A 16813-nucleotide genomic window follows, 5' to 3' on the forward strand; every position below is an offset into this window, starting at 1 on the left:
ATTACAATTGTCAGTATTGATGCATCATTCTATTCTACTTCCAGTAACTCCACAATTTGTAAAAATGTCAGCTTAAGTATTATGAATCCTGGAGACATTTACATTGGCTATTTATAACTTCACTACCACATGAAATAAAAGATAATGATAATCAAGCTTTGTCAAGTATTGCTGTTGAGTGAAGTGCTTGTACTGTTTGGATATATTACATAGTATTAATACATTTGGCTAGAGTGCAGGGAGCTCTCAGAAACAAAATTAACTATTTAGACACTATGTAGACTGAAACATTTGAAACAGCCTGACATGTAATGTACTCAATTAATTAAGTCATTTGTAAACAATTTTTGTGAAATGCAACATTTAAAGAATAAAACTCCCAATTTGCATGTTTTACTTCAGCATCTCAAAATTTCCCAAACTGATTGGTATCAAACCTTCACCACATCCCCCCTACCCCACTCCAAAAAAATAATAAAATAAAAAATCTGTAACAGGTATGTAAAAACATTAGGGAAGAGCAATTATAAACAAACTGAGAACCACTTACATTGCTGCCTCTCCCTGAGCACCTCTGATGTGGGTGGAATTTGATTACACTGAACAGCCAACCAGAATGTGAACTTGCACCTTTATATACAATAAAATTATAAAACTTACACTTTGACATTGAAGTTACAAAATGCATCAACAAATAAACAATTGAATTATCTAAAAATCAAGTATGTATACATTATTAAATGAATCAGTGTAATTTCTTTTAAAAAGGCACTTACTATACTTCAATAACTGTTTCAGGGTATTGATAAATCAATGTTAGAAGAAGCTATTACTCAAAATAAAACCTATGCAGTAAAAAACTATTATACAAAGCAAAACTTGTTTTGGAATCCTATTCAGTCTGATACCTGGCCTGCTTTGCATTTGCCAGGATTTTTCTGGCTAGAAATCCAACATTGAACAACTGAATCTTGCAACAGTCACAGGTTCAAATATTGAGCCAGACAAATTAACCTCTGTAATTTTATCAACATTACTCCTAATTGTGATTACAGGAATAAAACATCTTTTATGAATTTAATAATAAAAGAAACTTTGTACAAAAATAGTTGTTGCTGTAAATCTTGTATTAATAATGTAATACTGTTTAGTTTCTCAATCTTACAGATTAATCTATTCAGTAGGTGATCAGAAAGGTAAAAATGAAATGCAATGGATGAATAACTTTCATTATTATCATTATGGGTGGGTTAAGTTTACTGACCTTATAAATTTAAAGTATCACTTACTTTTCCAGATTAATCAAGAAATCACATGTTACAGTCATTCATTCTGTAAATACCTCACTGTCAGTGCTGATCTGCTACAACAAGACAGACCATCTTCCATTCCTGCAATGAAGTTGTTACTATAAATGTGAAATGTCAGTAATCAAAAAAGTAATAATTCAATTTTGTCATAGTGACATCAACACCAAATATTAATGAAATGGAATTTTAATATGCAGCAAGACATTACATTTTATTTAGTGACTTTGCCTGAAAAAGGAATAGAACACTGAAGATTCTGAAACATAGAGAAAATGTGCAGTCACTATGGGGCTCTAACTCAGGACTCCCTGCTTACAGTGAGAGTCTACGTACTGAGCTAACTGCAGCTACTGTATAGCATACACAAGTCACAACCAGGAGCTAGGGTTACACATAGTCAAGAAAAGTAAAACTAAAACTGCAACTTCAATTCATGGCCAATATCCATTCTTGCAACTTGTTTGAAGATATTTTGTTATACATTTATCATTATTCATTATATCCAATTTGTGAATCTAATATAGTGATTTTCTGATACTCAAAGCCTATAAATTTTCACCTGGCAGCATGTCTTGTAATTCAAGTATATACAGTTTTAACCCATGACATGTGTTTACCAAAACTAAATGTTACTGAATGTAGAAGTTGATTGCAAACTTGTGATTAAACATTTGTTCCAAATTGCCTAACTTAACATAAAAAATAGCCTATTTTCAAAAAAATCTTTATCAAATTATCCATATCCAATAAGAGCCTTCATTCAGTTTTGTTTCCAGTTTTAGCATTGTTGTACTAATTTCATTAATTTTGAAATGGTGGAGTCACTGAAGTATACCAGCCTGACTGTGTGATATTATAAGATTTGGAAACCTTGTGTAACATAAACATGTCAGCTTTTTAAATCTGATAATATTATATAAAAAATTAACTGTATTGTTTTCTTTAAAACATGTCTGGATTTATTGTGTTACAAGTGACAATTGTGGAGGTGATAGTAGCAATAACCTCTGGAAAGATAACTCTTGCAAACACTTGATTCAGCATTTCTAAAAAATGTGACCACAAAAAACTCACTTTCACTGTTTAAATCTTGCTTATTGTGTTGCATGTAGGGTATCTTAAATACTGAATAATTTTTAAGACAGGAAAGTATGCAGACTGGAAATTATACACTGTTCTTCAAAGTGAAAGTAATCATGTATTTAAATGGGACTAAAATTTCATTTTTATATTGAATGACTGCATGATCTCTCTAAAGAAACTAGGGAAATCTTCCTTTCTTGTAGATAAATAAGTCATATTAAAATATATCAAATACATGTAGCAGAACAAAATGCAATTAGCTGCAGTCACTTTTGCACAAAAACCTGAAAAATTTGTCACCTGACCAAAATCTGGGACATGAATTTAACACCCTATAAATTTTATGGTCTAAAGCACAATTGACTTGTCATTCACACACATACACCTGTCCAAAAACATAATTTTCATCTTGTAATCAAAACTAACAAAAAGGTGATGATTGTTGCCAGACAGCTGTCATTGTGTGAGTGTGTACAACAAGTATGCTGTATCTTGTAACTCCCTGAAAGATCAATCATCCCCCTTAGACCTTGTCTGGTAAAATATCATTCTCTAGTTAGTCTTGGTAAACTACTTTATGCAAACCATGTATATATACATAATTTCCAAATAATTTCATAATTTTCAAACCGAAAGTGAAAGTAGAACTGAAATTTAAAAATGCTGTTCTGTCTGAATTTAAATTGATATATTTATATCTGTTTACGTTACTAGTCTTACCTACACATTTATATTACACAAATAACCATAACCAACATCGCGAATGACAATTTTTGAAATGACTAACACGCCGCAGAAATCCATCATGACATGATGAAAAGTCGTGTTCAAAGGGCAAATATTTTCCGGCTCCGAAGTTTCACAAACCAATAGTTGATGTCATTTATACCAGTAATGTAATAGAAATTACTTACCACCAACATGAACGTAAATATCAAGTCATTGTCTGTGTTTTTCGTTAAAACATCTGAAAAATACGCAGCGAGTCGACGTCGTCCGCCATTTTTTTTCGATTGATGATGCTGCGCGCGCAGCTTTTGTTCCATAGCAACAGAGTTAAGAAATTTCTTAACGAAAAAGTTTTTCTTAGCTAAGTAATTTTCTAAGATGCTTCGTGAATACAATTTTAAGAAAAATTCTTTACTAAGTCAAAATATTTAAGTTAAGAAGTTTCTTAGTGAAATCTAAGAAAATTTCTAAGATGCTTCGTGAATACGGCCCCAGATTTGTCAAAAATCTTGCCCGCCAGAGCTAAATTAGAATAATGTTCAAAAGCCATCTCCTAAACCTTTGGTTCGATTTTGAACTAGTTTCACAAAATTGTTCTTGGGTGACCCTCTACTAAACTGGTAATGTCTTAAAAATAGCTGCCAGAGACGGATGGCTCTAGCTTATTCTATAAGCTCTATAGAAATCTCTTGATCTTGCAGCAAGCCAGTTTTCCAAGTAATTTGGCTGAAATGTTTCTTGCTATATCTTGTTATATCAGTTTGAGCGATGAAACTATGGCGATTGAAAAGGGCACTCATGTTCCTCTTGTTTTTGTTTACACCTTGTCAGTTTTGGGCAATGAATGTTCTACAGGAATAAAAGTAATTGTGAGAAAGCAGCCATAGAGCATGATTAATCTGAATTGAGTATTTTTCTATGTAAAATTAATTGTGTGCTCTTAAAAAATTCTTATCAACAGAATGACAACAGCTTTCCTAGAAAAATTAACATTAAAGTGCCGTTATTTTTCAGCTAGGGGCAAGGAGGCGAAGAAAAATGTTAGAAGAAGACTTAAAGAAGACGTTCCAGAGGTATTTATTACATTTTCAAGATAACAGAGAATGATATACAAAAGTAACGTACTAAACTTGTAATTCAAGTATTAATTGGGCTCTGTGGCTGAGAGGTCAAGGTTTCTTACTTCGAATCATTTGATGGTCATTTATGTTAATTAGAGCCGGGTACGGCGTTCGGGGTACATTCTGTTTGTTGGCTATGACGCCGTTTCAGTATACACCAGTAAAGCTTGAAAAGTCACCATGTATCTTGTTCTGTGTCGACTTTACTTAGAACTAGAGAAAACAAAACAAATTAAAAATTGTTAGTTTGTTGTCTGACCTTGGAATCTTCGACTGACTTGAAAATTCCTAGGGTATAAAATTTCCTCAAGAATTACGGGGAAATATTCACCCGTGCCATTGAGACACGTGCGTGCATTTGACGCACTGAATCGTATACTTGTTTATGAAACGAGTTGTGTTATCCTAAATTCTATGCATTTACGTTTGTGCAAGCATTCTTGCATCGGGTGTTTTTCTAAATTATATTAACCATGTTTTATATAGATCTAGTGATTTCATGTTTTACTTGCAGGACCACGAGGAGGCGGAAGATTACTTCATATACTTCAAAGGCATCAATCCAGATACAAGAAATGAAAATTTGGCCAACTTTGTGGAAGTGACTACTCATGGAGAAGTTGACTCGAATAAAGTCATATTTGATTACTCAAGGACATGTGCTCTTGTCACCGTGTCATTGACTCAAAAACCAGGTATGTATATTCTTATTACAAATATTTTTTTGATGAGTAAAAATGGAACTTTGAATTTGAAATCATATAGAGACCAAATCACTGATGTTTTGAGTAGCCCTGGAGGATGGTAAATTTCATTTACGGTAAATGATGTAGAATTGGTTAAAACATATAACATATTGGTTATTACAGTTTTGTTTTACATTTAAACAGATAAACGGCCCATACAGTCAGCGTTTGTAATTAGCTTACCTTTTCAAAGGTGAAAGATGATAAAAGATAAAGAAGCTCTAACTGGAATTTTTTAGGCCGAGCACATTTGCATTAAACAGACCTCCCCTGCAGCCGTTACTAATTGGGAAAATATTTTAAATCTTATAAATATTTATTGCCTCCAAATTTAATACAGCTTCTATTTCGGCAGTATCTGTCCGTGATTACAGGGCAGTAGTGCAGAAACAACAAACCTTCGTACAGCAACAGTATGATAATAATGTAAATTATTTGCGCAGTGTCATATAGAAAGCATATAAGAATTGTCTTTTGTGACAGATATGCATAGCATTGAGGAAAGAATACAGAAGCGAGGTATAGACACGAAAAAACCTGAAGTTTACGAAGTACAATCACCAGGCAGTATTGCCGTGAGCTGTGAAGAGGACATCAGTAACCCTGAATCACTTGGTCTTTACTTTGAAAGCCGTAGAGTTGGAGGTATATATCCAAAAGAATGAAAAATACATAAACATGGCTTGAAAAAGTTTCCTTCTTAGAAGATTATTTTTTGGTATTTTTAATTTGTATTCTCATTTCGGGTAATGAAATATATAATCAGATAGTCAAAAACTCCCAACATTTATGGCAAAATTATTCTAGTACAGCTTTTGAGTCATTGTGTTACAAAATACACCACATGCTTCCTGAATTTATTCAGTAATTAACTTTTGTTGAAAACGTAGTACTAAATTTTACAGGATATAACTTTAAACCAGAATAAAGATTTTTCACTAGTACCATTCGAAGTTTCTAATAACATATGCCATTTTCATTTCATAAAAAGATGCTGAAATAAAACAAGAGCCATATGAATCTGAGGATGGAAGTTGTTTTGTTGTAGAGTTTGGAGATCCCAAGGGTAAGATTTATTCTAAGGTTTATGACTGTACACCATTTCAGCACCAATTCAGTTTATTAACCAGGTTTTCAACGAAAACCTAAGTTATTAGATTGGGGTAGATGTCGGTCGGGCGGGCGGGCGGGCTGCGGCGGCGGCGGCGTTTGGTGTTTCCGGTCAATAACTTTTGTTTCGGTAAAAATATTTGAATAAAACTTGGTATGTATGTAGCTTATATCAAGACAAAGGCTGGGATTGATTTTGGGGTTTCTGGGGTCAAGGTCAAGGTCACTGTTACTTAACATAGAAAAAGGGTTTCCGGTCAATAACTTTTGTTTCGGTAAAGATATTTGAATAAATCTTGGTATGTATGTAGCTTATATCAAGACAAATGCTGGGATTGATTTTGGGGTTTCTGAGGTCAAGGTCAAGGTCACTGTTACTTAAAATAGAAAAAGGGTTTCCGGTCAATAACTAAACTTAGGAATGAGCTATCATGATGAAACTTGGTATATAGAAAACTTATATAAAGTTGTAGCTTGGGATTGATTTTGGGGTTTCTGGGATCAAGGTCAAGGTCATTGTTACTAAAAATAGGGTTATGGTTAGGTTAGGGTTAGCATATCTTCTACATGCATGGAGGGATTTTGATGAAAGTTGGCACAATTGTTCACCATCATGAGACGGAGTGTAATGCACAAGAACCAGGTCCCTAGGTCTAAGGTCAAGGTCACACTTAGAGGTCAAAGGATACAAGAATGAAAACTTTGTCCGGAGCATATCTTCTTCATGCAGATGAGGGATTTTGATGTAACTTTGCACAATTATACACCATCATGGGACGAAGTGTCTTGCGCACTTCCCTTTGTTGTTACTATAAATAGCTTATATTGTAACTTTTTCATTACTAGACTTAGGGAAAAATCGAGACCACTTTTCTGTAGTACAACATGCATGTTACATCCAATTTTGAGGTGTATTTTGACCAATCTCTACCTGGTAAGGATTTCTGTGTGGACTTACAATTTATTTTTTTTTTTCCGGCGACGCCGTCTAAATTCGTTTTCGTTAACTATGCCACGTGACTTCAGTTTGCAAATCAAACTACTTGATAATGCATTATAGATAATTTATCAAAATGGAAGATTTATGCAACACTCTGCCTGATTGGACGAGAGTGTCAATTTCTTTCACTCTGTTGATTGTGCTACGCTGAGTGAAATGAAGACAAAGCGTTTATCCTAAACGACGCTGTTCACAGTTTTAAAGCTACCTTTGGCTCATTATATTTAGCAAGAATATTGATATATCTCAAAATGATAAATAAGTTTAATAAATATGATAAAAACCTGTTCAAATACCAACATATATCAAATTAAAGAGTAGCTGAATACGGTCTGCGTATCACATGAATAAGGGTGTGATAAGAGTCTTTTATGTAGAGAAGTGCTCAAAAGATTTTCCTTGTTATAATTGTCGTCTGTATATGAAAAGGTTTCTTGCTTTTGTGACTTATTCAGATTGCATATTAAAATGAGTACCTGTTTGCTTTGATATATTTGTTATAAATTATTTAACTGATTTATTATATATGAATATTTTTCTTTAGTATGGTATGCAAATATTGAACTCAGTTGAAATCTGTTTTATTATATATATGCTATATAATGACTGAATCTCATTAAACTGAAATGAAGGTACGCTGCATACAGTTTATCTATGTGATATGACTACGGTATGAAGCAGAAATATGAAATAATTACAATTGTATGTTTTGCTTGACCTTCACTTTTTGATAGGTGTGACGTCATTGTCCAAAGATTCATGAATAGCATGAATAGCGAATATGCATTTGTTAAAGCGGGATCAGTTGGCCTATTTTAGAAATGAATAAAAATAATAAATAAAAATACTTTAATTGATTTGTTTCTCATGTATCCTTATCAAACTTGATTTGAAGCATCTTTATTAGGCCGGCCCGCAGCCAACTTTGTTCAGCTGGGACATTTAACCCCTTTTAGGGGCTGCTAGAGCTAAAACTAGAAATGCCTTTATACAGCGTCTCATGAACAGCTCGGTGGATTTTTGTCATACTTGGTCTGGAGCATCATTATAAGGTCATCTTCCAAATTTATTTATATAGGAACTTGGGCCCTATTAGGGACCACTATAGCTAAAAGTAGATATGCATTTCTTCGCATTAACCACCAAAATGTAATGGATTTTTATCAAACTCGATGTGTAACAATATTGTAAGGTCTCCTGCTATTTTGTTACAAATGGGGATAGGGACCAATTTAGCTAAACATATAAACACGTTTAATGACCTCTTCTCATGAACCGCTTCATGAATCTTCATCAAACTACTGCTGTAATTATTCGTCTAAGGATAAACGAAACAAAATTGCAACCCTACGAAACCTTTGCGAAAAATTAAAAGAGAATTATTTAAATTGTTGAAGTGCGGCGTTTAGTTTTGCAATTTGAAAAATGTTAGATGAAAGATGAATGTTAGATGAAAAATTCTTAAACTTCTTTCCTTATTACAATTCATTTTTAAAGATATTTCTTGTTTAAGATTAACTTCCCTTAGTTGTTACTATAAATAACTTATATTGTAACTTTTTTATAATTGACCGTAGGGAAAAACCAAGACCACTTTTCTGTTGTACAACATAGTTGTTACTTTCTAATTTTAGGTGTATTTTAAGGTATCTCTACCTGGTAAGGAGTTTTTTTTGTGGACTTAGAAAAACAAAAGAATTACAATGATTACTAAACAACCACAAAATTAAAATTACATCTGCAAATACAGGTGCTAGAGTAAAGAAATTTGCTGTGACGGGCGTATATTGTGACATTCTGGCAATCTTGTTTATTCTTATGAAAAGTGTTGAAAACCTGGTTTCGTGGCATTGCCGCGTTTCTTGTTGTGTCTATCATTATTTGTATTAAACCATTTCATTTAAAAACCAATCCAGTGTATTGTGTCCATTATTATTTGTAGTTGATAATTTCAGCACCTATTCAGGGTATTGTGTCTATCATTATTTGAATTAGACCATTTAAAAACAAATCCAGTGTATTTTGCCCATCATTATTTGTAGTAGACCATTTCAGCACCTGTTCAGGGTATTGTGTCTATCGTTATTTGAATTAGACCATTTAAAAACAAATCCAGTGTATTGTGTCTGTCATTATTTGAATTAGACCATTTAAAAACAAATCCAGTGTATTGCCCATCATTATTTGTATCAGACAATTTCAGCACCTGTCCTATGTATTGTGCCTATCATTATTCGTATCAGACAATTTCAGCACAAATTCAGCGTATTGTATCTATCATTATTTGTATCAGACAATTTCAGCACAAATCCGGTGTATTGTGTCTATCATTATTTGTATCAGAAAATTGTATCTATCATTATTTGTATCAGACAATTTCAGCACAATTCCGGTGTATTGTGTCTATCATTATTTGTATCAGAAAATTTCAGCACAAAACCAGTGAATTGTGTCTATCATTATTTGTATCAGACAATTTCAGCACAAATGCAGTGTTTTGCGTATATCATTATCTGTATCAGACAATTTCAGCACAATTCCGGTGTATTGTGTCTATCATTATTTGTATCAGAAAATTTCAGCACAAAACCAGTGAATTGTGTCTATCATTATTTGTATCAGACAATTTCAGCACAAATGCAGTGTTTTGCGTATATCATTATCTGTATCAGACAATTTCAGCACAAATGCAGTGTTTTGTGTATATCATTATCTGTATCAGACAATTTCAAACCAATGCAGTGTTTTGTGTCTATCATTATATTTATCAGACCATTTACGCACCAGTCCAGTGTATTGTGCCCATCATTATTTGTACTAGACAATTTCAGCACAAATCCAGTGAATTGTGTCTATCATTTCTTTCATTGTATCCAGTGTATTGAATCTGTCATTATTTGTATCATTCAATTTCAGCACCTGTTTGAATATTGTTATTCGGTGTATTTTGTCAATCATTATTTGTGTCAGACTTTTTATATAATTGTATATTATCACGTTTCATTCAACTGCACATGTGTTCGTGTTTAATCCGTTTTCTTGAAATAAATATTGCAGTCGTTAAAAGAGTGTGTGCAATGAAGACTCCTCATGTATGGGAAAATAAAAGACTACGAGTTTCCCCTTACTTCGAATGTAAAGCTGGTTCAATATGGAACTCTGAGCTACATGTCCTGAAGATACCAGAACCAGCGGTTGTGACATTTCAGCCAAATTATTTCATCATCTTACAGAGGTACGTTTGTGCAGTTTCATGACAGATCAGTTTCTAACTGTTCACTGACCCGCAAAAACTGAAGTTATTGTGTACGATCTCCCAGTCCCTGCAATAGTATACAAGAACATACTGAGAAGAAGAAATATATTGCTAATGTTGAGAGGAAAAACCTCGCAAACCCTTGAAAATCAGGTGTTCTTCTAAAGGGTTTTGAAACACATAGTCCTGTTTATTCATCCAGATACAATTTCTTCGCTCATCGGAACCACAGGTTCAGGGTGAGCTATTAATGTAGGCGGATTATCCGGCATCCATCGTCCTTTGTCTGTTGTCAACACACTTTTTAGAATTACAAGAACATTTGTCTTTAGCATCTCGGCAAGGTACTCTCTCGTTTATTTTTCAAATTGGGTTCACTTGGCCCCTGTTAAGAGCTGTTAGAGCTAAAATTGAAAATAAACTATGAACTTTGAACTTCTTTTCTTGAACCGCTCCATGGATCTTCATCAAACTTGGTCTGTATCATCCTGGCAAGGTGCTCTCACACTTTTTTTCAGATGGGGACACTTGGCCGTTTTAGTAGCCACAGGAGTTAAAAATAGTGATACCTTTATACAACTTCTTCTCATAAATCGCTTCATGGATCTTCATTATGCCTCAATTCGAAAAAGGTGTATGTTGTTTTGCTGATGTTGGTCGGTCGGTCCGTAGACCAATCAGTTTCCGGATGATAACTCAAGAACGCTTGGGCCTATGATCATGAACGTTGATAGGGAGGTTTGTCCAGACAAGCAGATGGCTCCTATTGATTTTGACTTCAGTAGGTCAAAGGTCAAAGTCACAGTGACCCGGAACAGTTAAACCGTTTCCGGACGATAACTTGAGAACGCTTGGGCCTAGGACCACGAAATATAATAGTGGAGTTGATCATGACCAGCAGATGACCCCTATTGATTTTGAGATCATTAGGGCAAAGGTCAAGGTCACATTGACCCAGAACAGTAGAACTCTTTTTTGCCAAGTAACTAAAGAATGCTTTGGTCTAAGATCACATTTGATACGGAGGTCACTTTCGATTGGTAAATGACCCATGATTATTGATTTGAGGTCAGTACGTCAAACGTTCAGTGCACAGTGACCAAATAATTTCTGTTCCTTGTGCAGTTACTGAATGCATCAAGTGGGGGGGGGGGTGCATTTCATGTTCTACGAGCTCTTGTTTTACTTGGTCTGTATCGTTTCTTTCTTAGTCTCCCGTTGGCTGAAAAGCCTTTCGGGGACTTTAGGATTGCGTTTTTCTGTCCGTCCGTCCGTCTGTCTCTCCGTCCATCATTCTGTCCGTCCGCCATTTCCTGTCCGGTCCATAACACTGTCATTCATTAAGGGATTTTAATTTTACTTGTCACAAATATTCCCCATGATGAGAACACGTGTCATGCGCAAAATCCGGACCCTTAGCTCAAAGGTAAAGCTCACACTTGGAGGTCAAAGATCAGCAGGGCCTTTTTCCTGTCTGGTCTGTTACTCAACAATCCATGAAGGCATTTTAATATTATTTAGCACAAATATACCCCATAATAAGAAGATGTGTCATGTACAACTTTCAGACCCCTAGCTTAAAGGTCAAGGTCACACTTGGCAGTCAGATGTTAACATGGCATGAACAGGGTTTGTTTTGTGTCCAGTCCAGAACTGTCATCCATCAGAGGATTACAATATTATTTTGCATATATGTCCGCCATAATCATGCAACCGGTCATGCGCAACACCCAGAACCCTTAGTAAAAGGTCAAGGTCACACTGGAGATCAAAGGTCAGTAGGATTTTTTTTTCCTTTCTGGTACATAACTTTGTCATGCAAAACAGGATTTAAATATAGGTTGGCACAAATATTCTCCTGGATGGGACGACGTGTCATGCATAAAACACGGACCCATAGCTTGAAGGTCAAGGTCACACTTGGAGATCAAAGTTGAATAGGGCCTTTTTCTTGTCCAGTCTGTAACTGGACAATCCATAAAGGGATTTTAATATTACTTGGTACAAATGTACCCCATAATAAGTTGACATGTCTAGCACAAAACCAGACCCCTAGCCCAAAGGTCAAGGTGACACTTGGAAGTCAAATGTCCAGAGGTTTTTTTTCCTGTCCGGGCTGTAACTCGATAATCAATAAAGGGATTTTGATATTACTTGACACAAATGTTCCCCATAATAAGATGACATGTCATGCCCAACACCCAGACCCCTGTTGAAAAGGTCAAGGTCAAACTTAGAGGTCAGAGGTCAGTTTGGGGTTTTCCTGTCCGGTCCATTAGTCTGTCATACATTAAAGGATTTCAGTTATTACTTGGCACAAATGTTCCTCATAATGAGACAACATGTCTTGCGCAAACTCATGTCTCTTACTAAAAGGTCAAGGTCACAGTCAGAGGTTGAAGCTCTTTGGGGTTTTTGCCCTGTGTGGTCCTTAACTGTTATCCATAAAGGGATTTTAATATAACTTGACATGAATGTTCCCCATTATGAGACAATATGTTGTGCGCAATACCCAGAGCCATAGCTCAAAGGTCAAGGTCACACTTTAAAGTCAAAAGTCAGCATTGATCTTTTCCTGTCCAGTCTGTAAAATGTTTTATTATAAGCTCCTGTGTCATATGGGCGCAATTAAAAAAATGTTCGTGTATTTCCTCCAGAATTACTTCCTTTTAATATGATGATTTCTTACATTTCTTTCGCAATTTTCCCCACAATTCCAAATGAAATGATATCAGAATTGAAATTAAATACTTTTTTTATAGTATACGCCCATTTGAAAAACGGGACGTATTATGGGAACGCCCCTGGCGGGTGGGCGGTTGGGCGGGCGGCGTCCACAGACTTTGTCCGGAGCATATCTTCTTCATGCATGAAGAAGAAATGCTCCGGACAAAAACATTCATGTATCTGAACTTTGGCCTCTAAGTGTGACCTTGACCTTAGACCTAGGGACCTGGTTCACCATCATGAGACGAAGTGTCGTGCGCAAGAACCAGGTCCCTAGGTCTAAGGTCAAGGTCACACTTAGAGGTCAAAGTATACAAGAATGAAAACTGTCCGGAGCATTTCTTCTTCATGCATAGAGGGATTTTGATATAACTTTGCACAAATGTTCACCACCACGAGACGGAGTGTCATGCGCAAGAACCAGGTCCCTAGGTCTAAGGTCAAGGTCACACTTAGAGGCCAAAGTTCAGATACAAGAATGTTTTTGTCCGGAGCATTTCTTCTTCATGCATGGAGGGATTTTGATGTAACTTGACAATTGTACACCATCATGAGACGGAGTGTCATGCACAGGTCCCTTCTTTAGAATTACTTCCCTTTGTTGTTACTGTGAATTGCTTGTATTGTTACTTTTTCATTACTAGTCATAGGGAAAAATCGAGACCAGTTTTCTGTAGTACAACATGCATGTTACATCCAATTGTGAGGTGTATTTTGACCTATCTCTACCTGGTAAGGATTTTTTGTGGACTTACAATCTTTTGGGGGGAATTTTTTTTTTAAGATTAACTTCCCTTAGTTGTTACTATAAATAACTTATATTATAACTTTTTTATAATTGACCGTAAAGATAAACCAAGACCACTTTTCTGTGGTACAACATAGATGTTACTTCCAAATTTTAGGTGTATTTTAAGGTATCTGTACCTGGTAAGGAGTTTTTTTTGTGGACTTAGAAAAACAAAAGAATTACAAAGGTGCTAGTGTAAAGAAATTTGCTGTGACGGGCGTATATTGTGACATTCTGGCACTCTTGTTTATAGATGTTATAAGCAACCAATAACTGCACATTTTTTATGTATGCAAATTTTAATCCAAACTTTGTGTTACAACATATTGTATATATGATACAATATTGCTTATACATCATTGACAGATATCAGATTATTATGCTATACTGCAGCGAGAAAATTATTTGCCTTCCAGTAAGGGACTCTGTATTGCATGGCAATATTTCATTTATTTGTTTTCTTTATAATTTACCTGGGAACTAAAAGATATATCCAGTGGGTGAAAATCAGCACTGCAAAATTGAATATATTAATTGAATAAAATATATTTAATTCTGTAGTGCTGCATTGCACGACCACCTTCGTTTCACGCTCTTTTATTTTTCAATCAAAGAAAGATATTGCCAAATGTCCGCATGCAATAACACCCATTGACTATATCTTTCATTTCCCGGGTAGGTCATTTACATGTCGTTCATTTCTGAGAAAAAAGTTTTAAAGTTTGACAAAATTTGACAGTTGCGTAAGTGAGAAACTAGTGGACCCTAGAAGGGGCTAAGTATCCCTATATAAGTGTCCTGGACTGTCTATAGATGTTTTTTTTATCATAGATACATTATTGAACAAACAAATGTGCCGAATGCCTATGCTGGAATCGGAGCGTCTTCTGTATCTTGCATAATCCTCCCTCTACAAATGCTAGTAGTCTTCTAGAGGAGTCACCAGCATTGGTTATCGGTGGCGACTATAAATAGATATGAATACAAACACTGTTAGGACTACAGAGGCCGGTTAAACTACTTTCATCGGTCAAATAGGTGCTGACTAGGTAGTTAGTTAAAGTCATCGAAGTCAACAGCACAACAGTGGGTCCTTTACTTTTTATTCAAGTTTAAACAAAACAGATAGCCAATGTTAGAAAATTTAGTTAATTGATGCTGATGCATTTAAATTGTTATTTATCTGACTTTAGGAAATGTTGTGAGGAGCTTCTTGCAAACCTGCAGAAGAACCATTGTAACCCAATATTTACAGAGGAAGGACTTCGGCTCGAGTGTACTCTTACACCCAAAACAACTGGCTTTAAAGGTCTGGCTAAAGATTGGGAAGAATCCTCAAGACGTATTGTTGACAACTATATAGCGGAAAATATCATTGAAAGAACGTTACAGTCTTCTGAACAAGTCTGGGGAGAGCTGGTGGAATTCTTTAAATCAGGTTGTTTGCTTTGAATTTATTTAGTATTTTATGTTGACACATAATTGTTTTGTAAATGTAAATAATTGTGTTTGAAAGAGGAGCACGGCGAAGGTTGAGCAAGTCTTAACCGTGTCTTCCTGTATAAAATAAAGATATTATTAGTTCCCTACTGGTTGAAAACTTGTCCTTGGGAATAAACCATTCCGATTTTCCGTCTGTCGTCATTCAAAACGTTCGTAAGTTCGTTTCCGGTCCATAACTGTCGGTACTCAAGAGCTTACAATTTTACCTTGCACAAATGTTCCTAATAGTGGTGAGAGGACGTGTCACGCGCAAAACCCGGACCAAGCTCAAAGGTCAAGGTCACGCTTAGAGGTCAAGGGTCAATATATTATTTTCTTTCCAGTCCGTAACCCTGTCTTCAGTTATGGGATTTTCATATTACTTGGCACAAAAGTTCCCCGAAATAAGACGATGTGTTTTGCACAACTTTCAGACCCCTAGCTTAAAAGTCACGGTTACACTTGGAGGTCAATGGTTAACATGGCATGAACAGGGTCTGCTTCGTGTCCGGTCCAGAACTCTGCCGTACATCTAGGGATCTTAATATTACTTGTGTACTTATGCCCCATAATGAAACGATGCGTCTTGTGCAACACTTAGATCCCTATCTCAGAGGTCAAGGTCACTATTTGAGGTCAAAGTTAGTAGGGATTTTTCCTGTCACAGATTTTCCTCACATATGCAAACCCAGGGCCCAATCTGAAAGGTCAAGGTTACACCTGGAAACCAAAGGTCATTTTTTTCTGTGCAGTCCATAACTCTGCCCTCCGTGAAGGGATTTTAATTTAACCTGGCAAAACTTTTCCCAATAATGAAACGATTAGTTACGTGCAAGACCTAGACCCCCTAGCTCAACGGTCAACCTTTCAGTTTCAGATCATTTGGTTATACTGCAGTTGAGATGATTAGTCACCTACCAGTAGGGGACTTTGTATTGTATGTCAATACTTCATGCCCAACATCTTTGTGGGGGAATATAGCGTTGCTGCTCTCCATACGTTCATACGTGCGTCCCAAAATCTTGTTTGTTCAACGCCTCCCACACTATTAGCCTGACTTGCTTCAAACTTTCACAAATGAACAAAGTCTATGGACAGATGACCTTTAAGGAAGGAACTTTTGCTGTGACTACTTTAACCCCAGTAAAGTTTTCTGTATAGAATATAGAGTAACATTTTGTTTGTCCAACTCCTCCCACACTATTAACCTGATTTGCTTCCAACTTTTACAGATGAACAAGCTTGTTGTGCAAATGACCATAAAGGAAGGCATTTTTGCAGTGATTATTTTTACCGCACTTATGGCCCTTTGATAGTTTTGCTTTATTGAATTTAGTGGAAAATCTTGTGTGTCCAACTCCGAAAGGATATACTTGAACGTTTCATAGATGAAGAACGTTGATGTGAAGATAACCATAAATAATGGACTTTTTGCTGTGAATAATGGTCCTTTCTAAAT

At 35.6% G+C, this 16813-nt stretch overlaps 1 protein-coding gene across 1 annotated transcript in view; it reads left to right on the plus strand.

Moving 5' to 3' along the window:
• Positions 1 to 16813, plus strand: part of LOC123547472 (protein mono-ADP-ribosyltransferase PARP14-like) — a 111068-nt gene that overhangs the window by 36706 nt on the left and 57549 nt on the right. The window contains exons 3-8 of the mRNA XM_053551711.1: positions 4137 to 4195; positions 4758 to 4938; positions 5473 to 5634; positions 5981 to 6055; positions 10157 to 10334; positions 15066 to 15310. Coding sequence (XP_053407686.1) covers positions 4137 to 4195; positions 4758 to 4938; positions 5473 to 5634; positions 5981 to 6055; positions 10157 to 10334; positions 15066 to 15310 — 900 coding nt within the window. The remainder of the gene's footprint in view (positions 1 to 4136; positions 4196 to 4757; positions 4939 to 5472; positions 5635 to 5980; positions 6056 to 10156; positions 10335 to 15065; positions 15311 to 16813) is intronic.

Source organism: Mercenaria mercenaria, chromosome 9 (assembly GCF_021730395.1).
Source record: "Mercenaria mercenaria strain notata chromosome 9, MADL_Memer_1, whole genome shotgun sequence".
NCBI lineage: Eukaryota > Metazoa > Mollusca > Bivalvia > Venerida > Veneridae > Mercenaria > Mercenaria mercenaria.